The sequence below is a fragment of the Meriones unguiculatus genome, chromosome 3, assembly GCF_030254825.1.
Source record: "Meriones unguiculatus strain TT.TT164.6M chromosome 3, Bangor_MerUng_6.1, whole genome shotgun sequence".
NCBI classification, from domain to species: Eukaryota; Metazoa; Chordata; class Mammalia; order Rodentia; family Muridae; genus Meriones; species Meriones unguiculatus.
This window is the reverse complement of record NC_083351.1, coordinates 180,325,682-180,349,407: the sequence shown is the minus strand read 5'-3', so window position 1 is coordinate 180,349,407 and position 23,726 is coordinate 180,325,682. Positions and strand designations below refer to the sequence as shown.

The window sequence follows — 23,726 nt, the reverse complement described above, 5'->3', positions numbered from 1 at the left end:
AATGAGGCGGCCCAGGGAAGCCTTTCCCAGGCTCTTCATTTCCAAAGTGGGTGGGTGCAGTGTGCAGTAGCCACACATGAAACAACCACATACTGTAGCTCAGGAGCTCTCCCTTTCAGTACGGGAGGAGGGTCTATGTGGCAGTGTAAACAGCAATGGACTACTGTGCGCTTACCAACACATCAGACACCTTTCTTTGGGAATGGGGCGGTCTCAGGTATTCCCTGAGATGGCTCATTTCCATATGCGCTACATTACATAAGGAAGAACTTGAGTTGGATGCGACACGTAACTCTGATCAGTGACACGAGGAAAGTGTCTTTGGGCCACACAGAGCCAAAAGTGTTGAAGCTCCTCTTGAGAACAGTCAAACTCGGCTTGAAGGCTGGACAGCTTCCTTTAAAGGAGTTGAGGAAGTCCTGTGATGCCACATGTAGGAATTCCCAGAATCTTCATTTCATTATCATCCTCCTGGCCTTGTCTCTCCAAGAAGAGGTACAGCTATGGTCACCACCATCCTGCCTTGGTTTGTGTTTTAGTTATTTGAGACAAGCTCTTGCTGCATATCGGGCTTTGATCCTCCTGTGTCAGATCCCAAGCGCCGAGCTTATAGGTGTGCACAACCGCGTTTAGCTTAAATCTGTTCATTTACAGAGACGGACACAACAAAGATCTTCACTTAAGAACAATGCTTAAACAACAGGATGTCTTTTTCTTGACACAGAATTTGTGTTTAAAATTACTTAAACTGTACACAAGCTCTGTTCACAGCTGTCTAAGAGCCGTTCCAAACCAGGCTCAGCCTTCGCTCAGACTACAGTGGAGCTGTCTAGGGCAAATCGGCCATCTCCCGTGAGCTCTTACTTGTTTGCATTCATCCTTGTGTAAGGTAACCAGCTACAAGCTCTTTTTTTTTCTTTTTTTTTTAAATTTAAAGAGCAACCTATGTCTCATAAAAGCAATTAAGTGAAAAATGCTTGATAAGAATGAGATTTAACCAATTTTTTTTTTCAGCTAACAGTATGGTCACTGTTAGCTTAAACTGACAAAAATAGCATTTTGTCTATCTAGAGATAACAAATAACTAGAAATTCTGAAACTTGAAAATTTAAGAGAAACTTATTTTCCCAGAAGGCACGCTAGTGTACTGAGAAATGCTAGCTTGGCAGTGTGACTTGTTAGCCTGAGGACATGTTAGTGACTGAGATGAGCCAGGCCACTGAGTCCACACCAGGGCCAAGGATGGTACCAGCAGCAGCTGCCACACTTGCCAGCTGGGTGAAGAACACCCAGGAGCTGTCAGGACATTTCAGTTTCCACATAAATACCATCTTGTTCAGATCCTCTCAGGGAGCGCATCCATGAACATGCTGAAATACTTGATGCTTTTAATAAGACTGAATTAATAGAAAAGTAATTCAATTTCACATTTTTTCAAACACCGTTTTTGGGTCAGAGCTGACTAAGCAGAATAAAATCCAAGGAAAGGGGGCCATGCCATGTGACCAAACAGCTTTGGTTAGCTACAACATTTGCTTTAAAACACAGAAAACAATGGGAAAACTTTCTGTAAAGCCTCTGTCTTGTTTTGCTTGGTGTGAGGTATCAGGCTTGGTTGTGCTGGAGGTAGAATTCATCATAATAGATGTGTTCACTGGACCTCATTATCAGGTTGGTTTCCTCTTCAAGTTTAAAAATGTAAGAAAGCAATGGGGCTAGAAAAAATGGCTCAGAGGTTAAGAGCACTGTCTGCTCTTCCAGAGATCCTGAGTTCAATTCCCAGCAACCCATGATGGCTCACAATCATCTATAATGAGATCTGGTGCCCTCTTCTGGTTTGCAGGTGTACAGGCAGGCAGAACATTGTATACATAATAAATCTTTTTTAAAAATCTCAGCAATGGAGGAAATGAGTGATACATATTACTAAAGGTTTAAAAAGAAAAAAAAGAAAAAGAGGAAAGAAAGAGAAATTCATTCTACACCTAAGATCCAGCTGTATGTTAAACTCTTCATGTCCATTGGGCTCCTGCATCGGCTGACAACCTATTATGTGGCAAGCCATTTCCTGGGGAGAGGCCTGTGGGCTTGAGGGAGGTACCACCCACCCCTGCTTTTATTGTGTGTTTTACTGTGTAGAGGTGTTTTACCTGCATGGAATATTTGTACTCTATACTTGTGCCTGGTGTCCACAGTGGCCAGAAGAGGGTGTCAGATCCCCGCCCTCCCCCCCCCCCCGACTGGTCTTACAAATGGCTGTGAGCTGCCATGTGGGAGTCAGGAATGGAACCCAAGTCTTCTGGAAAAGCAGCCAGTACTCATAATAGCTGAGCCATCTCTCTAGCCCTCTAGGCTTTGGGGGGACAAGGCCTCATGCTGTAGCCCAAGATGGCTTAAAACTCACTATGTAGCCCAGGTGGGCCTGAACTCATCATAGAGATCCTCTTGCCTCAGTTTCCTGAGTGCTGAGATTGCAGGTGTGAGCCCCCATGCCTAACTCAGTTCCTTTTAGAGCAATATAAAACATGTTGTGCCATGATCTCCCCCAAGAGGTCCAGGGTTCCTCTCGGAACACAGATGGCAACCTCCCTTATACAGGGCCCAGAGGTGGCATGCATGTGGGTGAACTAGCGAAAGAATGTCTTTCTTCAGCGCTGGGAAGGAAAGGCAAGCCCTTGCGCATGCTAGGCCAGCAGACTGCCTCTGAGCTCCTGCCTCAGCTCAAGCATAGAACTCTTGATAATCATGACAACTCCAGAGCACAAAAAAACAAAGGCAAGCGGAGGAAGTGCTACAACCTGCCGCCTCCCTTCTTCCTCTTGCTGAAGCCCAGAGCTGACTGCAGAGACAGAGCAGAGCTCCCTCCGAACCTCAGCCACAAGCTCCTCCGGAGCACGGCCGCGCGTGCAGCAGCGACTCTGCCAGCAAGCTGATGCGGCTTTACCACACACTGGGTTAAAGGCCTCCACATGCACGTACTTGTACAAGTACACGGCGGTGCACGCGCCGCATGGCGGCCCTCGAAGCAAGCGCGCGCGCCGCATGGCGGCCCTCGAAGCAAGCGCGCCCTTCCTCACTCCCACGGCCCAGGGGCGGGTAACTCAGAAGAATTCTCATTTCCATCAGGAGTGAGTGAAGACTGACCCTTGAGTCTTCAGCGTAATAGTTGACATCTGCATTCTGGAGTTTCCAGTGCAGCACATGGGTGACGGGAGCACGCTGAGGCAGGAATGGTTATTCAAGTGCTGAAAAGTCACAGTAACAGGGAGACTAACAACCTCTGGTCAGTTATTGCTACTTTTGGAAAGGTTGAAAAGATCCCAGCATACCTACTGACAACATTTGACGCTATTTAAAATAAAAATAAAGTGTTAGTAATTAAGCTGCAGGCTCTGCAATTTGGCCATACAAGTCATGTCTCCATCTTACACGCAGAACAGACAAGATGATGGCATTCCACAAACAAAGTAACCTTTGGCTATTTAGCAAAGTAAAGAAGAGCAATTAATGTTTCGTCTGTCTCTTCTTCTCCCTGTCCCCCCCCCCCCCCCACACACAAGATAGTTCCCCTGTGTAGACCAGGCTGGCCTGCCTGTGCCTCTCAAGTGCTGGAATTAAAGGCGAGTACCACAACGCCTGCTTTGTTTATCTCTCCTAAACCAAAACCCTAAGATCACAATTGGAAGCCAACACACAAGATCAAGTTGGAACACTGATTATCCATTTCCTATTTACAGCAAGATGCTGGAACTCATCACTACCCAGGGAAGGTCACCAGTCCACAGAGCTATAAACATGTCACCAGAAAGGAAACAACATGAGACCTTAAGGCAGCACTGGTCGGCTCTCCTCTGGGAAATGTCACCTCAGTGACTAAAATGACTTTAAATAATTATTAAAGATGCCTTGAAAAGGAACACTAATTGAAAGACTCATGCAATGTGAATCTGCACTGGGATTTTAATTTGGGGTTAGAAAGCATACACAAGAACATAATGGTACAATTTTTAAAACAGTCTTTCCTTGAATAGAAAATAGAGTAGAAATTACTACTATTACTTAGCACTCTTTGGGCTCCTTTTAAAAACTTGTATTCACAGTAGTTACTAGAAAATTCTGCTGTTTAAGAAACACATGGTCAGGTTGACTTTTATTAATGTGAAATGATTTTGAAATGCACAAATAACCTCCCATGACACTCCGATCCAGTAATGATGTCCCTGTGCTGGGCTTGCGCTCCTGGCAGGATACCTAAATCCGTGTCCTGAGCACTGGCGCCAACCTAGAGGGTCCCCAGGCTCCTTACAAACTCCTGGCTTCCTCTGGATTCTCGGTAAGCGCCACCTCACATGTCCAAGAACTCTTGCCAACGTAACAACGATGTGAAAACAGATTACAAAACAAAGCAAACAAGACACGACTCAAACAGCGAGTGCTCGGGGGAGAACTCGACAGATGCAGGCACTTCTGCGTGGAGGGCTTTCACATCCGGCCACAGGTGGCGCTTTCCACTAGCAAGACGCCCTCGTGGTGCAGACCATGGAGGCCGCTGCACAGTGTCACCTATGCGCCCTGTGGATCTCAGGCGCACAGACCTTCCTTTCACCAAACTGCCTCTGAGGCCAGACAGCAGGACGGTGTATTTCATCGCGGTGAGCAGCCCCGCCGTCCTGGCAGAGTACGGCAAAAACAAAGGGTGGTGAGTGCAAGCGCTCTCTACTATGTCTGCTCTCTTGCTCTAGTCCCCGTGTGAAAGAAACCCAACGAAGTACAATTCTATACCATTCTAAAGCTACCGGCTACTGGGATATTTTTTAAGTAACTACCCAAAACATTTTTTTTTCTTTTCTTTTTTCCAAGAAAACCTATGCTAAAAAAGGCACTAGATAAAATGAATTTCTTCACTCTTGTATATAATTATATATCGTGTTAGAGTTGATGGTTTAACAAGGCGTCACACATTTAGATAAAACATCCAAATTACTCAGTCATCTACTCTTATGGAAAGTGACTTTGAAGTCAGAGGAATGGCCTGCTGCAGTAGAGGGAGGCCAGCCGGACCGTGGAGTGCAGACATCAGCCTCCGTTGCCTCAGAACCCGCTTGCTGATCACTCCTCCCGTGGCCACTCGAGGGTGGTCTCCTAGGTGAGCAAGCAGGCCCTAGACCCCTCGGGCTCACTGGCAGCAGCTATGGGAGCCAAGTCGCCTGGAGACCTGAGTGAATGAGACGAAGGTGAAGTTCTCACAGTTGTCCAGCTTGACCTTCCTGGCTAAATTTGGGACAATTCCCCGGAGAGACCGTAAGCCCATCCTCTGCTCTTCATACCACACACTGCCCATGTCTGCGGCCTCCTTGCGGGCTGTGAGGTAGAAGGGAGCCCTGGCCTCCATCTGGGTGGGCGGCCGGTGGATGTACATGTACTTGTAGAGCAGGCAGTACGGGCACTGTTTGTGGCCCCGGGCGTGCTCGTGGTAGATCTTCCCGTGGCACATTCTACCGGAACCGCTCCGGCTCTCCCGCTTCACGCTGTCTGTCCGGGCAAAGTAGGGCTGGTTTTGGGGGTCTTTGAGCAGCTCGATGTCTCCATACATGAGGTCTGCATGCTCCTGCAGCGTGCGCATGTTCAGATACTGGCTGTTGAACTTGACCACTGTGGACAGGAGAGTGATGGGGCTGCCGTCCCCCAGACAGCCTGCCTGCCACATCTCCTCCTCGTCAGAAAGGGAGAAGTACACGATATTACGAGAGCGGGCCCCCGACATCCCCGCCTTGCTCAGGACCCACAGCTTCTCCTTGAGCTTCTTGGTGGAAGAGCTGAAGGTGCTGCTGGTGATGGAAAAGCCCACGCCTGCGTTCTTCAGGATGCGGTCCAGGCCGCGGCGAATGGCGTGAAGTGAGGTAGCCAGGAAGTCTGAGCCATCACTCTTCTTGACAGTAACATAAAAGTTCTCAAGCAGCTCATTCAACTTCACTGCAGGGATCTCAAATGAGACAAACACCGAGGTTACACATTTGGGGACACCCAAACAGCTGACCCCTCTTTTGCCCCACCCCTCACTAGGGGCTGAACTGTGGAGAGGACAGTTTTGCGACCTCTTGAGGACTGAACCTTTCACGCGATACAGTGGAGAAACAGTAAGTTTCAAACTGGATGATCTAGGTGTCACAGTTGGCTCCCTCCTAATTTCTTTAAAACACAGCATTTCAATCTGCAAGTAGAGCAGATGGGTAGCCACCTCTCAAAGTACACAAGGAACACTTACTGTGACATGGACCGTGAGTTTCCAAGGTTTGTACGCAGTACTGAATCCAAACCTCCTTACAAACGTGCGTCTACAAGCACATCATGCGTACAGGTGGCTAGAGTGACTGGCTTTCTGTAACACTGACCACTCCTCTCTGGAAGGTCCTTCTTCCTTTTGCTTGAAAACCATTTGCTTGCTCCTCCTCTATAACTTCAGCCATCCTCTCTAAAGGATTCCGTAACTTGACGCCTGAATCGTCCCAGCATTAATATCCTCCACGTCTGTCCTCACTGTTTGGTAGCTGCTGCTAAGCATGGGCCTCAGAGGAAGGGAAAGCATGGGCCTCAGAGGAAGGGAAAGCATGGGCCTCAGAGGAAGGGAAAGCATGGGCCTCAGAGGAAGGGAAAGCATGGGCCTCAGAGGAAGGGAAAGCATGGGCCTCAGAGGAAGGGAAACTCCATGCTCTGTGACCTTTCACTTGGATTTGTCTGAATAGGTCCCAACACACCTCTAGCTTAACAATCAATAGGGTTTCAATATCACTCTTAGGAGTCTGGCTCATCATAAATCTTTGTACTCAAGACGGAAATGCAAGGGCAAGCAGTCTTGCTCTATCAGGTCAAGCTATATTATACATTCTTTGGGAAAAACAGAAATTCTGATAAAAATGTTTGAGTAGAAGCTATACAGTTAGCACTCATTTTGCTAATAGCATAAGAGTCAAAAAGAAAATAAAAAGAGTTACATATTAAAAATTAGCCAAATTAGGGGCTGGAGAGATAGTGTTAGTAGGGTTACAAGTCTTTGCTGCTCTTGCAAGGAAACTGAGTTCAGTTCCCAGCACAGGAATCAGCCAGGGACTCACACTTGTAACCCCAGCTCCAGGTATCAGAGGCCCTCCTCTGGCCTCTGGAGGCACTCATATTTGTGTGTGTGCGCGCGCGCGTGTGTGCATGCATACACACACACACAAATGAAAATCGTGTATATGTGTATGTGTGTTTTATCAAGGCAGGGTTTCTCTGTATACCTTGGGCTGTCCTGGAACTCTCTCTGTAGACCAGGCTGGCCTCAAATTCAGAGATCTGCCTGTCTCTGCCTTCCCAGTTCTGGGATTAAAGGGGTGTTCCACTGCTGCCCACCAAAGTAAGTCTTAAAAATGACATCCATGAAGAATTTTATTTAAAAACAAAAAATGACTAAAATATAATTAAATATAATACCGTATCTAGTTAAATATACTCCAATAACATAAACTAGAATGATTTGTTACAAAACTTTATTCTCAGTAAGCAAACTGATTATATACCCCAAAAGCTAGAAAAGTAAATCAAATTCATAAGTAGTAAAATAAGCCAATAAAAACAAAAATCTAAATTAATGAAGGCAGGGGAAGAATCAGCCTTTGAGAAGACCTGTCAAGCTGACATAGTCCTGTGAGTTCTGCTAGGACAAGAGAAAGGCAATAATGTTAGAAAGAAGAAGGGCCACATAAAACGAGAGTAAATAGCATGAAATGACACAGCATGCTTCACGTACACTGATCTGAAATCTTTGTAATCTAATGACTTTATTTTAAAGTTTTTGTTTAGTGAACATGTGTGCGTTGTGCCTGTGTCCGTGGTACATCTGCATGCATGTGGGCATGTAAGCCACTACCCTTGTGCGATTTTACTTTAATTACTGTCATGCTAGGAGTCAAACTAAATGCCCCCCATATGCTGGGCAAGCATTTAGCCACTGAGCTACCAATTTTTTTTTTGGGGGGGGGATTTAAACAGTTTAACAATATGGAGAAAAGCCAAAGAGGCTCTTCATTCCTCTGAGTGCCAGGCCAGCTAGTCTGGAGTACTCAGCTAACAGGAGCAACAAGCGACCTCCTCAGAAAAAAGGACTGACTTCCACAGACTGCCCTGTGGCCATCACAAGGACGTAATGGCATGCACGTGTGCACACATGCACAAAGGCGAACACAATAAACCAATCCTGTAAGACAGAGAGTGTGCAAGCACAGTGGCACTGGGCGCACAAGTGCCAGGTAACATGGTCCTCTTGGGTCTGACTGCCTGACTATTAGCAAGACGACAGCACAGTCACACTGCATTGCAGGTGGGCGTCTAGCGGATGGGTGACTCAGCCAGTGCTCACCTGCGCGGACACTGACACGATAGGGAGAAAAACGTGAACCTGACAAACACGGAGAAATTATTTTAGAGATGTGCTATCTACTTTAAACTCTTTAGAATTGAGTTTAAACTGATATTGTAAGAAAAAAAATCCACTTAACAAAAATAAAAGTATTTTGCAGGCAAGAACTATAAAAATATACCCACAATGAAAACTAGAATTTTCCTTATAAAGTCTGGCAGGATGGCATGTTGAGTTAAAAAAAAAGAAAGGAGGAAATAACATAAAAGGTCATTTCTGATTAGTTAGTTCAACAGATTAGAGTAGCTGCGTACAAAACATAAGACTGGCTTTCTTAAAAAACAGAGTTAATACAGTTAGTTGGGATTCCTTTGGTTGCAGGAAAAAAAATGAAGCTCGAAAAAGCTAGGCCTTAAAGAGGGCTACAGGATCAGGAGACGGCGGAGTCATCAGATGGCCTCTCCCCAGGTCCAGGCTCTTTTTTCAGCTCGGGGAAGTTAAACCACACGGAACTCTACTCTGTCGGATGACTGGAATTGAGGAAAAGGAGGATGACAAATGCTAGTTGGGATGAAGGTTTAAAGCAGAGCGCACACAGACGCCGCGATGGAGAGATGTGCAAGGATGCAGTTGCTTTGGAAATGGACCGTCAGTCCCCTCAATCTATAAGTCATATACCCCAAAGGAATAAAGATATATACTGTAGCATTTTCCACAATGGCCCAAGTATGAAAAAACCTAAATGTCTATCAGTAGGTAAGTGGATAAACAAAATGAGGCATATATAGGAATGAGATTTTCTTTAGCAATAAAAGGGAATGAATCTTGCAATGTTGTGCTAAGCAAAGCTCACTTTTCCCACTTCTACACATACACGAGGACAAGTAAGTCATAAAGGACAGTGGTAATTCTAATGTTCAGAACCTAGAGTAAGCAAATCCAGAGGCAGACGGCAGGATAGTAGTTATTAGGGGCAGGGGCAAAGAGGAAATGGGAGCTATATTGTTTAGTTAGTACAGAGTTTCTATTTGGAAGGATGAAAAAGTCTGGGAATGAATAACAGTAAATGGTTTGCAGAACATCGTGAAGACAATGAACGGTACTAACTGACACAGGTGAAAGCTAACCAGCAGGAACCGGGCGTGGAGCCACACGCCTGTGATCCCTGCACTCAGGGAGGCAGAGGCAGCTGGAGCTCTGCGAGTTCAAGGACAGCCTAGTCTACAAATCTAGTCCAGGACAGCCAAGGCTACACAGAGAAATACAAGCAAGCAAACAAACAAACAACCCCCAAGGTAAAGATCTCCAAGGGGGGAGTAGTAGCACTTATATCTGGTGAGTAATCAACAGCTGTCTAATTGGAGCTAATTCCAGCTCAATAGGAGGGAATTCATATCTTCTGTGAAAAACCTAACCAACCACCTATGGCTGCTGAGATCACGGACCCAACTACTGCTGCTTTCCTAAACCAGTATAATCTCTCACTTCATTCTAAATCCTTAGCCTTATATTCACAGTTAAGTGTATCTCTCATCCCTCATCAAAGCAGCTTCTCTTTGTTGAAGACCAGCACAGAAATCCACAAAGGATCAAAATGGGAGAGCCGCCTGTGCGGTCCCTGCCCCAACTGATACATCTACAACTCAGGCTCAGGGAACATCATGGAAAGGGGGGGGGAGATTCTTAGAGCCAGAGGGCCAGGATAAATACCATCTTCTATATATGACAGGGAGCTGTACCCATGAAAGTGCAAATAAATGTTCACCTAAACGAGACCTGCACAGTGATACCAGTTGTCATGCCAATGTGGATGGGGGAAATTCTACAAGGTCCTACCCTTAGATGAAGAGCTTCAGGCAATCAGTGGCTGCAAAGAAAGGGACAACCAGTCCTTTCCAGGGACAGCCCCAAGATAGGTTATACAATGCTAAGGAGTCATTCCTACAAACATGCATATAGAAGCAACACTAAATGGGCTCAGCATGTTATATGTGTGTGTGTGTGTATGGTAAAGAAAGGTACAGATTTTGAGTTCACTCTATGAAACCATATAGTGTTTCTAAATATAGACCCAGAACACAGACATACATAAAACAATAATTAAATAAGAGGTCATGATATTGAGATGGAGTTGGGACATGACAGGAGTTGCAGGGGGATGAGAGGAATCATAGCAAGTGAGAGAGAGAGAGAGAGAGGTGGAAATGATGGAAATGATGTAAGTATTGTGCTCCTACGTAAAATCACAAAAAAGTAGAAAAAATTTTACATTAAAAATAGTTCAAAGGTTCAATATTATATCTATTTTACCACAATTTAAAGAACTCAAATAAATTATTGGATATGGTGGCACATGCCTTTAATCGCAACACTACGGAGGCAGAGGAGGCAGCTCCCTCTCAAGGTAAGGCCAGCCTGCTGAACATAGCAAGTAGCACAGGCCAGCCAGGGCTGTAGAGTAAGGGCTTGTCTGAGAGGAAGATAGAGATGGGCCGGGAAGGAAGGAAGGAAATTTGCAAATAGTTTATCCAGGTGGTTCAGAATGCTGGCTTTTACATATGCGTCACCATGTCTTGCTAGATAACAGCTGTTGGTCACAGTCGTGGTTCCATGAAGAAGCTGCTGCCAGCCCTTCCCCACAGGGAAGGAAAAGCTGGCCCTCAGTAGTTGAAGTGAAATTACTTCTTCAATGTTCTTTTTAAGAGACTGAAGACCTTAGTAATGGGAAACACTGGACGAGCAAATCAGTGTGAGAAAAGCGAAGAAGGTAGTGAGCGCAGGTAAGGATGAACTGCCTGTGTGCAAACAGTACACTATGGGGGTAGATGCTTCTGGAACCCCTGCTTACCGTTTAGTGTGTGTTATTCAGAGGAAACAAAGAAAAATGTTGTGGATGTATGTTTGTGGGGTGCTCCTGACACTTAGGCCAAGTCACTGACTTAACACATTTATCAGCACACAGGCTGCCATTATCTAGTCAGGCTTCTTGTTCGTGTTGGAGACCCAGTCGTGAGCAAGTGCAGCTTTTGCCTTCAAGGAACTTTTAGTCCATCTGAGGCAACAGGCATGCAATCCACAAGGAGTGCTCCCCTGGAGAGTCCCGGTGGTGGCTAACCTTTCTCCTCAACTGGACTGAGAGACTCCAGGGCACTAGAGCAGGTGTTTCCAGAGGACTCTGTAGGCAGCACCATGGCTGGGGTCCAGGACTGACTAAAAGGGGGGCAGGAAGCTCCGGGTTCTGTCCCCAGCACCACATGATCCAGAAGTGCTGGTGCCTGCCTGTGATGCCAGCACTCAGGAGGTGAAGGCAGGAGGCTCAGAAGTAGAAAAAGGGGGTGTCAGTACTCCTTTTCTACACCAATTCACTCAAATGGAAACAGGCCTCGCATCCCTGATGCCAGCCTTTATTGCTTCTTCCATCTCGTGGCTTCCTGCGTGGTATTTAGTTATGGCGTCCAGAAACAGAACTAACGCAGAACAGTAACATGCAAGGGCCATGGGACCCAGGTGATGGTGTCAGAGTTTTAAAAAGGTAGAGACAGAACTTCAGCTCATTCTGTGAGACCACGTAGAGAGTTTCAAATACACTCACAGAAGAAAAGGCCTTTTAGGCAGAAGAGCAAGTTAGCTGGTGTGCACCAGGAAGGGCTGCAGCTGAGTCCCTGTCCCCAGACAGTGCAGCACGAGGGGTCAACAGGCTGTAACAGATCTCAAGGGCAAAGGAGCTACTGAGAGTGGTCTTTCTTGCTGTTGCTGGCTTTGACTCTAGGAATTTGTTCATCGTATCTGTGTTCTCCTTTTGGCACAATTGTTCACAGAATCTTTTCCTCTTCTGTAAGGTTGGTAGTACTAACCCCTTTATTGCTGCTTTCCAAATTTCAGATTCTTTTATATTCTCTGATCTCAATCTCTTTTCTTCCTATTAAGTTTTTTGAGACAGGGTCTCACTATGTACTCCAGGCTGCCCTCGAGCCGGCAGCCACCCTGCCTCCTTCTCCACAGTGCTGGCAGCAAAGGCAGGGCACCACACCCAGCTTACCCGCTTTTGTCCTACAGCCACAACCCCACTGCTTGCTGCATTCCAGAAAGCCTTCTCGCCTTGCTTATAATTTACTACTTTATCATCTGAGTCTAAACTTTTTTTAATTTCTTTGTTTTTTTGGGACAGGGTTTAAAAAATAGCCCTGGGGAGACTCACTATGTGGCTGAGGCCAACTCTGAGCTTGCCATGACCTTCAGCCTCTGTCTGCCAAGTGCCAAAACTACATGTGTCACCAGGCCCAATGTAGACCTGCTTTTTAACTGACTTCAACATTATATTTATTGATTTATAGCTTTTATATTAATATTTTATTTCATAACATAATTTAGTCTATATTTTCCCTATAAATATTGTTTTGCTTCATTTTTTACTCCTCCATATTTTACTTCTAATGTATATACCTTTGATTATTAAAATTTTTGTGTGTGTGTATGGAGACAGGATTTCTCTGTGTTGCCCTGGCTGTCTTGGAACTCACTCCGTAGACTAGGCTGGCCTCAAACTCAGGGATGCACCTGCCTTTGCCTCCCAAGTGCTCGGATCAAGGGTGTGCACCACCACCACGTGGCTTATTATTTAACTCATTATAAGAAATGTTGGGAGCTGGAGAGTTGGCTCAGAGGTTAAGGGCACCAGCTGCTCTTCCAGAGGTCCTGAGTTCAATCCCCAGCAACCACATGGTGGCTCACAGCCATCTATAATAAGATCTGGTGCCCTCTTCTGGCATGCAGGTGTACATGCAGACATAACGCTGTATCTATAATAAATAAAAATAAATCTTTAAAAAAAAAAAGAAATGTTGGGAGCAGGCCTAGAAGTAATGCATTATTAACTGAAAAGTTAGGTGGACGAATAAGCACCAAGGGTCATTACTGGTCAGCGAGGCCCCAGGGTCAGAAGCAGCAAAGGCTATTGCCATCATTCTTTGCTGCCCATTACAGTGTGATAAGAACACACAGAAGAAGACACTGCACTCTTTAGTTGCCAGATACAGTGAAATGAGTTTAAAGCTGACTGGGAAGTCTCTTTCCTGCTGGCTAGCTTTCATAGTGCCAGAAGGTTCTACACAGCACACTGAGGAAGAAAAGACACCAATGATCTTATACATAAAATCCTCAAATAATAAATATAATTTTAAAAAGAAATTTGAGTAGGTAAAAGAATTAACTCTTCTCAAGAAATTCTTTTTCATATGTAAATCAGAGAAATAACCCTCACGGTTCAGAGTTTGCTGAAAATTAAAGTTGATTCTTAACTGATGGATGTCTTTCTCAGTGAGACTGTGGGAAGATGGACTCAGAGAACTCAAGTGACTGCAGAGACCCAAGTGACTGCACTCAGCTCTCTTAAGCTTCCATAGCCGCAGGCTCACCCTGAACACAAACCATATACTTGAGAGATGCAATTAAACTACATTACACACCTTGAGTTGATTCCTTTTTGGTTTTGTTTTCCTTTTACTGAAAATAGATTTTTTTTTCTCACATAATATATCCTGATTATGGTTTCCCCTCTTCTCCACTCCTCAATTCTTCCCCACCTTCCCTTCCATTTAGACCTACTCTCTTTCTGTCTCTTTAGAAAACAAACAGGCTTATAAAGGATAATAAAAAATTAAAATAAAATAATACATTGGAGTTGGACAAGACAAACAAAAGGAAAAGAGCCCAAGAGAAGTCACAGAAATAGAGATCCACTTGTTTGCATTCAAAAATACCACAAAAACACTTAACTGGAAGCCATAATATATATGGAGAGGACCTGGTTCATACCCTGCAGGCCCTGGGCATGCTGCTTGTCTCTGTGAGTCTGTATGAGCTTTGGTCATGCTCATTTAGAAGGCCTTGTTTTCTTGGTGTTCTCCATCTCCCCTGGCTCTTACACTCTTGCTGCCTTTTCTTATACTGGGCTCCCTGATTCCAAAGGGGAGGGATTTGAAGGATACATCCCATTTAGAGCTGAGTGTCCCAAGGTCTCTAGTTCTGCATAATGTCTGACTGTGGATCTCTGCATTTGCTCCCATCTGCTGCAGGAGGGATATTCTCTGTACATGGTGGAGCAAAGCACTGATGAGTATAGCCGAATATCATTGTAGTCATTTTACTGACACTTTTTGCTATGTTTTGTTTTTAGAACAGTCTTTGGTCTTACCATGGGCCCCTGAGCTATCTAGTCCCTGACTCTTGATCATCCAAGCAGTGTCAGTATGGGCTCCATCTTGGGGAGTGGGACCTCAGTCAAACAAGGTATCACTTGGGTACTCCAACAAACGCCGTGCACCATTGCATTGGCATATCTTGCAGGCAGGACAGCGCCGTGGATTCGAGGGTTTATGGCTGGCGTGGCTGGCTTTGGTAGCATGCTGCTGTAGGGGTGAAGTCAAGTTCTCCATTTTCAGTAAGCTGTAGAGGTGTTGTCCTCAGCAATGAGGCTGTGCTGTCGGTTTGTGGAGAACAACCTATATTTTGGCAGCAGCCTGTGTTGGTTAGTAACAACTTAATTAGATGTAAGCCAATCCCAGACTAGAGCTTCACTTGGTAATGAGATGTCCGGTCCGGGCCCTGTCTCCCCACCCTTTGGCAATTTCATGTAGATTGCCTTCATACATGTATTTTAGGAAGCTTCACTGAGCTAGGTTTCCATACTGTCCCTCCAATGGCCCTGGTTTTCACTCTCTCTTCCCGTAATGCCTTCCCTTGTCCATTACTTTTTTTGCAGTTTAGTAGAGTATAAATTTTTAAAGTTTGTTCTTAGGATTCTCTGGATTTCCTCAGTATCTATTGTTATGTACCTCTTTTCATTTCTGATTTTATTTGGATATTCTCTCTCCATCATTTAGTTAATTTTCTCAAATAACCAACTCTTTGCTTTGTTGATTGCTTTTTTTTTGTTTGTTTGTTTGTTTCTATTTTATTGATTTCAGCCCCGAGTTTCATTATTTCTTGCCATCTACTACTTTTGGGTGTGATGCCTTTTTTACTGGAGTTTTCAGTTGTGCTGTTACTAGTATGAGATCTCTCTCTGTCTCTATCTCTCTCTCTCTCTCAATGTAGGTACTTAGTGCTATGAACTTGCCTTTTAGAAGCACCGTCATTGTGTCCCATAGGTTTGGGTATGTTGTGTGTTCATTTCCATTTTCCATTCAGTAGTGAGCGGTTCAGTTCCCATGAGCTTGTAAGCTTTCTGCTGTCTCTGCTGTCAATGTCCAGCTTCAGTCCGTGGTGGTCAGAGAGGACACAGGGCACGCTTTCCATTTTCCGGTACTTACTGAGAATTGCTTTGTAACTGAGTATGTGGTCAAGCTTGGAAAGTTCCCAGATGCTGAAGAGAAGTATATTCTTTGTGCTTGGGTGAAGTGTTCTGTTAGGCCCACTTGTCTATGACGTCAGTTAGGGGCAGCATTTCTGTTTTTGTCTGGCTGTGTATTGGTGAGAGTAGGGCGTTGAAGTCCCCACCATCAGTGTATGAGGGTCGATATGTGAATTAAGCTATAATAGTATTTCTTTTGGAAACCTGGTTGCTCTGGTGTTTGGGGCGTAGATGTTAAGGATTGTAATGTCCCACTGGTGGTTTTTTCTTTGATGACTACATAGTATCCTTCCCTTTTACTGCTTTTTAGCTTTGGTATGAAGTCTGTTTTGTCAGTTATTAAAATGGCTGCACTAGCTTGCTTCTTAGGTCCCTTTGCTTAGAATAACGTTTTCCATCCTTTTACCCTGAGGTGATGTCTATGTTAAGGTATCCTTGGATGCAACAGAAGGTTAGATCCTGGTTTCACATCAATTCTGTTAATTTGTGTCTTTTCATTAGGGAACGGAGACTATGATGTTGAGAGATATCAATAACCAAGGATTGCTGATTCCTGTTTTGTTGTTGGTGGTGTGTGTGTGTGTGTGTATGTGTGTGTACTTCCCCTCTTTTGATTTGCTGGTCTGGGACCATTTATTCCTTGTTTTTGGTTTTTGTTTTTTTTTTTTTTTATGGGTGTAGTTTACCTCTTTAGTTTGGAGTTTTCCTTCTAGCACCTTCTGTCGGGCTGGATTTGTAAATAGATATTGCTTAAGTTTGGTTTTATCATAGACTGTCTTGTTTTCTAAATCTATTGTGACTGAAAATGTTTGCTGGGCATAGCAGTCTAGGCTGGCACGTGGTCTCTTACAGTCTGTAGAACATCTGTCCTGGCACTTCTGCCTTTAGGCTCTCCATGGAGAAGTCAGGTGCAATTCTCACAGGTCTGCCTTTTTATGTTACTTCTTACTTTTCCCTTGCAGCTTTTAATGTTCCTTATTTGTACTGTTAGCGTTTTGATTGTTATGTGCTGAGGGATTTTCTTTTTTGGTCTAGTCCATTTGGTGTTCTGTATGCTTCTTGTACCTCGATAGGCATCTCCTTTAGGTTAGGGAAACTTCCTCCTGTGATTTTGTTGAAAATACTTTCTGTGTTGCTGTGCGCAGTTGGTGTACTCCTATAGTTCCAGCATTCTGGGAGGCAGAGGCAGGCAGATCTCTCATGAGTTCAAGGCCAGCCTGGTCTACAAAGAGAGTCCAGCCAAGGCTACATAGAGACACCCTGTCTAAAAAAACAACCAAAAACAAAAGAAAATTCTTCCTGTGCTTTTGACCTGGGAATCTTTTCCTTCCTCTATTCCTGTTATTCTTATTCATTTGGTCTTTCCAGGGTGTCCAGATTTCCTGAATGCTTTGTGCCAGTTTTGTTTTTGTTTTTTAATTTATACAGCATTCTACCTGTGCAGGAGAAGAGGGCACCAGATTTCACTGTAGTGGCTGTGAGCCCCCATATGGTTGCTGGGAATTGAACTCAGGACCTTTGAAAGAACAGTCAGTGCTCTTAACTTCTGAGCCATCTCTCCAGCTCCTTGTGCCAGTGTTTTAAACTTAACCTTTTCTTTGCCTGAGGTATCCATTTGTTCTATTGTGTCTCTAATACCTGAGATGCTCTCTTTCATCTCTTGTATTCTGTTGGTGAGGCTTGCCTCTGATGTTACTGTTCTAGTCCCTATATTTTTCATTTCCAAACTTCCCTCAGTTTGGATTTTCTTTATTGATTCTATTTGCACTTGAACTGTTGTATTCATTTCTTTCCTTTCCACTGTTTGTGTTTTCATTGATTTCTTTAAGGAATTTATTAATTTCTTCTTTAAGGACCTTTATCACATTCATAAAGTCTATTTTATTTATTTTTGTGTGTGTGCTTCACCTATGTTGCAATACTCAGGGCCTGCTGGGGTAGGATTGGTGGGTTCCATGGAGACAGATTGTCCTCGCTGTTACTGATTGTGGTTTTATGCTAGCGCCTAGGCATCTGGGATTGGGAAGATTGGAATTTTAGGTGCTGGTATCTGGTCTTGTCTTTGTTGGGTAGGCGTTTTGTTCCTGGGTTTCTGTTGCCCTAAGATGGTTCTCAGGAGAATGTGGTGGTTGTGTATTACCTGGTAGGAAACCTTTCCGGGGGCCTTAGAGGTGTGGTCACTGGGTTTCCAGGTAAACTTTATTTCTGGGTATTGGGAGCTGATCCTTAGGAATGTGGATGAGCCGGACAGAGCCCACAGGAGGGTGGAAAGAGGGGGTTCCACCAGGATCTGCTCAGTCCCCTGGGAATGGGGCAGAGAGTGAGGGGAGGCTACTGCCACAGAGCTGGGGATGAGACTTAAGACCCTGGACTTGGAGGGATGGAGGGAGAGATGAAGATCTACAGTTAGCCTCCTTGTTTTCCTGGCCAGAGTGGCCTGTCGGTTCCCCAGAAGTGTCAGCTCAAGTTGGGGGCAAGGATAAAGCAATGAGGGGGTAAAGGAGGCCAGGAGGGGAAGATCTGTGTGATCCACTGGAGATGGGGGCTATTTTCAGTTGTCAACTTGACTCTATCTGGAATGAGGGCACACCTGATCTGGATCTTGAGGTGGGATGGCGCAGTCCTCTTCTGCTGCCTGTGGATCAAGATGTAGAACTCTTGGCTTCTTCAGCACCGTGTCTGCCTGCATGCTGCCATGCTTCCTGCCATGGTGATAATGGATGAAACCTCTGAACCTGTAAGCCAGCCCCAGTTACATGTTTTCTCTCATAAGAATTGCCACAGTCATGGTGTCTCTCACAGCAATGAAACCCTGTTTAAGACAGGGGCAGAGAAGGAAGGGAGGGTGCAACAGGCGGTCTGCTGCAGAGCTGGGGATGAGGTAGGATCTGAAGGAGCAGAAGGAAAGGCGAAGGTCAACAGCAGCCTGCCTGCTTCCTTCGCACTCTACAAACTCTAGCTGAGGTTTAATTTTCATTTGGTTCATGATATTCTACAATGTGCTTTGTGGTCTCTTCCTGATCTGTGGGTCATTTAATAACTTCCCAGAACCAGGTCCTGTGAGTGATCTGTAATTGATGTAATTTCATCCTATTGTGGAGAGGGGCACACTACAACTTCAGTATCCTAAAACAAGACCCTGTTACTGAGAATTTCTTTATTGTCTGGTGGGTCTTCCTTTACTGCCACATCTGCTGATGTATTTGCAGTTGCAAAATACAGTTGTTTTCTTTCTGTTTTTCTTTGTTTGTTTCTTTGAGACAGGGTTTCTCTGTGTAGCCATAAGTCTCCTGGTACTCTCTCTCTGTTGATCAGGCTCAAACTCAGAGATCCACCTACATCTACTTCCTGAGTACTGGGATAAAGGAAGGTACCACCACAGCCTGGAGAGTTGTTTCCTCTCAGAGGGAAAGAGAGAGGAGGGCAGGGAGAAAGAAAGAGGGAGGGGGAGACAGAGAGGTGGTTGGGGAGGAAGAAAAAGAGAGCAGGAGAAGAGGCAGTGTAAAAGTTTAGGTGGCAGGTTTCCTCTTGGCCAGTTACAAATGTTACTCCCTTGTTTGCAGCTTGCAGATCTGCTAATGCAGAACTGGTTTTGCCCATTTTCTTTTCTGGCTCAATTCACTATGTATTGTTCCATTTTGTCTCATTACTGTTTTTGCTCAGAAACTTAATGCTATTCTGTAGGAAGATTTAAAGCACCCATGTATTCACCCAGTAGTGTCTCCTGGTCCCTCCCTCCCCTTTGTGATGGATCATATTTCCCGATGCTATCCTCTCCCTTTTGGATGGAGGCCAAAATGTTTCTCCAAGTGTGGATCTGCTGCTGCTAAATTCCCTCATCTCTGAATGTTTCACAAGGTATTACCTCATCTTACTTTCTGAAAAGTATCTTCACTGTGGATGCTGAAATTACTTTCCTTTCGGTAATGACGGCATTTGTCCCACTATCTTTTTCATCTGCCTAGTTTCCAGTAAGAAATCTTCTTTCACAAACCTTACCTTTGACTCTCTATAAATCGCTCCTTTTGTTCTAGATGCTGTTTAAAAAATAAAAATAAAAGATCTATTCATTTATTATGTACACAGTCTTCTGTCTGCATGTACACCTACATGACAGAAGAGGGCGCCAGATCTCATTATAGATGGTAGAGAGCCACCATGTGGGTGCTGAGAACTGAACTCAGGACCTCTGGAAGAACAGCCAGTGCCTTAACCTCTGAGCTATCTCTCCAGCCTTCTAGATCCTCTTTAGTTTCTTTCATCACTGTTTAAGAATGTGATTATGATATCCGTATAGCTTGTCTATTCATTGTTGAGATTTTGTAAACACTTACTTTCAGTTACATGTCTGTGTGGATAGAGTCACGTGAGTGCAGCTGTCTGCAGGATCTAGAGGAGAGCACTGGCCCTAAAGCTGGAGTTACGAACGACAACAAGTTATACATACATGCAATTATGTGTGCTGGGAACTGAACTCAGGTCCTTTGCAAGTGCAGTGCCTGCTTGCTCTTAACCACTGAGCTATCAATCTAGATCCCCAGCTCCCCTTCCTTATCCCCATCCCCCCCTTTTTTGGAAACAGAATCTTGTGCTGTTGCTGAGCCTGGCTTCTTAGATGCTAGGATTAGTAGTGAGTACCACCAGCACAGACTCAATTCACTCTTTAAGGGAGATATTTTCTAGTATTTTGCATGTTGGTAATTTTTCATTAAATGCCAGACAATGTGAATTTTAACATTTATTTTATGTGTATTTATGTGTATAGATGTTTTGCCTGTATGTCTGTGTACCACATGCATGCAGTGCCTCTGTATGCCAGAAGAGGGTGCTGCATCCTCCAGAACTGGAGTTACAGATGGTTGTCATGTAGGTGCCCGACTCAGGTTCTTAGGGAGAGTAGCAGACACTCTTAACTGGTAAGTCATCCTCCTGCCCTGGCAATGATTCTTTAAACAAGCACCTACTTATCTGATCTTAAGTTGCCAAAACCCCTCAGTGCCGACATTTTGGATGTTCTCTGAAAAGATCATTAACAATGACTGGTGGCCACCAGAGCCTGCTGTTTACCTAGAATCACTCCACTCTACCAATCAAGCGCTCTGTCTCTGATGAGCATGTGATTTTGTGTGTACATATACATGAGGTACTGCATATTTATGGAGACCATAGGTAGACATTAGACATCTTCCTCAATTACCTCTCCATCTTACTTTTTTGCAGTTTTACAATTTTTTTTTATTTTAAATTTCCATCTTACTTTTTGAAGCAGGGTGTCTCACTGAACTCTCATTCAGTGGCTGGCCATTGAGCTCTAAGCTTCCAGACCCGGGTATCCACCATGGCAGCTTTTTCTGTGTGGATGCTGCAGAACTCATTTCAGATCCTCGCGCTCTCATGGTGAACACTTTAACAAATGAGCCATCTTGCCTGGCCCAGAACTTTTGTTAATAGCTGAAAGGTTCCTCCTCCAGATAAAGGTCCTGCAGCCATCAACCTGTCTCTTCCCTCCTTGATATTACCAGTATTGCCCTCAGAAGGACTAGCTCACTGTTGAGTTTCACCTCCCTTCCTTTCTCTTGCTCTCATCCCAGGATGCTTCTATCTTCATCTGTAACAGAAAGGTCTCTCACAGTACCTAATGCACCATGCAGCTGAAGGAGAAACCCAAGTTTTCTATTTCAGCTTTATTGATTCTCTAAGTACATCACCCAAGCTCTGAAATCTTACATTGCCTTCAGGCTTCAGCTAATGGCTTCTACCTGTGAGACGTTTAAGTCTGTTTCCAACTTCTTTCCACTGTTTTAAGCCTCAGAATCCAAACTGCTTAATGGATATATCCCCCTGGACCTTGGGTTAAAGCACCTGTACTCATGTCAGAACAGTCTTTCTAGTCAGCCTCTCCACGTGTTAGATTTCCCCTGCTATTCACAAATCTCAAGGACTTGAAGTTGGAAGAGCTCATTTTACAAAGGGGTGGGGATTGGGGTTTAAGGATACTAAATAACTATTTTGTTCATAACTTCTAATTAGTTTCTCTAAAGTACCATTTTTAGTATGTTCCTTCCTGCTCAAAAAACTCTAATGGAGTCCTTTTTGCCTGGCCCTAGGTATTTACAATTGGACCCTGCAGTATAGAAAACAAGAAATGTCGGGGGGTTCCCAGCGTCTACAGGACCCTGAGCTTGCTGATGGTGGAGCACACCTTTAATCCAGCACTGGGGAGGTCGAGGCAGGTGGGTCTCTGGTTTGAGGCCAACCTCATCTACAGAGCGAATTCCAGGACACCCAGAGCTACACAGGGAAACCTGGTCTCGAAAGGCCTAAAACAAAACACAACAGACAGACCCTGAGCTTGTCATCAATGTCTGTTTTGGTCTAGCCATATTGTGGCAAGTGGCTTTGCTCTCTACATTTTATTCTTCCTCACATCATTCACTCTATGGGTCTCCTGTCTTCCAATTCTACCAGCTCCTACCTCTTCCTGGAAATATGGCTGAATTTATTCTTCTGAATATTTAACAAACACTTTCTAAATTCTACTTGGTGCTGTGGATAATTTTCTTTGTAGCTCATGTTCTTTCACGGGTGTTCTCCCCAGCAGTTAGCACAGTAGCCAGCACCTGGAAGCTCAGTGATGTCAGCCAAAAGAATTAGCGAACTCACGTGCCCCTTACCTTGGTGATGTCCGTGTGGTCTTTGAGCCCGTTGGTCAGGCACCAGTAGCGCCACACATTCAGGGCGTACCTCGTGGCTTTGGTGGTGTTGGGGCTCACTGCACTGGTACACAGATCATTCAAGTCATCGTTAATATTAAACACAGGAAATTTGTTGAGCTTAGTAGAATAAGCTAGAAATAAAAACAATAAAGCATTAATTTGCCATTCCCTTCTTTAGTGAACTTTACCCTGGGATGACATTAAATAACAAAGAACTCCAAGGCTACAGTTGAGAAGTGAAACCTCTAGGCATTTCAAATGGGGAAGCATACCTCCAATTCCAGAATCAGGGAGGCAGGCAGGTCTCTCTGCATCCAAGGCCAGCCTGGTCTACGTACTGAGTTCCAGGACAGCCAGGGCTACAGAGGGAGACCCTGTCTCAAAAAGCTGTTTACAGGTACAAGAATCTCGGCCTGGTCATTGTGCCATGTGCACTGGCTGGCACACTGACAGTCATCTCATTAACAGGGTAGAATACTAGAAAAGTCTAAATTTTCACTAGGAAAAAATAGCATTTCTTCTACAGTAAAAAAATAAGGAAGTAGAGATTTTTTTTTATTTTTTTTTTAAGATGAGAGGGAGGAAGATTACAAGGAAAGGGAGAAGGACTGCAAGGAATCTTCAGTGCACAAGGAATATTCATCTCCTTGTAATACAGCTTCAAATTACTTGTGTGCCATGTGGAACAGCCTTGAGTTAAGTGGAGACAGCATATTCCTCTAAATCTCTTCGCCCAAGTAATGCTGCAGACAAACTCACACATGGGCAAGCATGGGAGAGTTTGACTGCCGTCTGCCTTCACCATACACACCATCAGAACGATGGCGGGATGACGGCAGCCGTGAGGAAAAGGAGAATGAAGAAGAGGAGGGGTACTCAGGATAGGCTCACCTTCAGGTGGGATGGAAGACAAAAGCTGCCTAAAAGAAAATCAAACACAACCACTAGCTGGTCTTTCCTTCTACTCCGAAGTCTGGTGAAACCAAGCATCCCTTTGAGTTATGGATATTCAAATACAAACTGGCTAGGGCTCAGCGAGACAGCAAAATGATAAAGCTAGTGCAGTCTTCACATTGGCTTCACTCCACCTAACCCACCTTGGTTTTCATGGCTCCCACCAAGGACCCCTCTGTATCAAACTCCCAGAATCCTGGGGTCCCAGAATCCTCTGGCACCCAGGAACATTACCTTTCTCTCTCTCACACTCGTGCGGCTGAGAAATGTCCTTGAGTATATCAAACAACATACTTAAAAAATAATTTAA

General features: G+C 44.6%; 1 protein-coding gene and 1 long non-coding RNA gene across 4 annotated transcripts in view; one reads left to right on the top strand and one right to left on the bottom strand.

Moving 5' to 3' along the window:
• The window catches only part of Kiaa1958 (KIAA1958 ortholog), a 149,474-nt gene that overhangs the window by 7,521 nt on the left and 118,227 nt on the right, over positions 1-23,726 (bottom strand). Inside the window, exons 3-4 of one of the 3 annotated variants that reach the window (XM_060381147.1) lie at positions 22,421-22,593; positions 3,938-5,983 (exon numbers count right to left, since the gene is read on the bottom strand). In XM_060381147.1, the coding sequence (XP_060237130.1) occupies positions 5,177-5,983; positions 22,421-22,593 (980 nt within the window). In that variant the 3' untranslated portion in view covers positions 3,938-5,176. Of the gene's footprint in view, positions 1-3,937; positions 5,984-22,420; positions 22,594-23,726 lie in introns of those variants that run through there. The other 2 variants (XM_060381148.1, XM_060381146.1) reach the window with 2 other exon arrangements.
• LOC132653227 (uncharacterized) overlaps positions 1-23,726 on the top strand; it is a 39,702-nt gene that overhangs the window by 4,926 nt on the left and 11,050 nt on the right. The gene's annotated exons all lie outside the window — the stretch shown is intronic.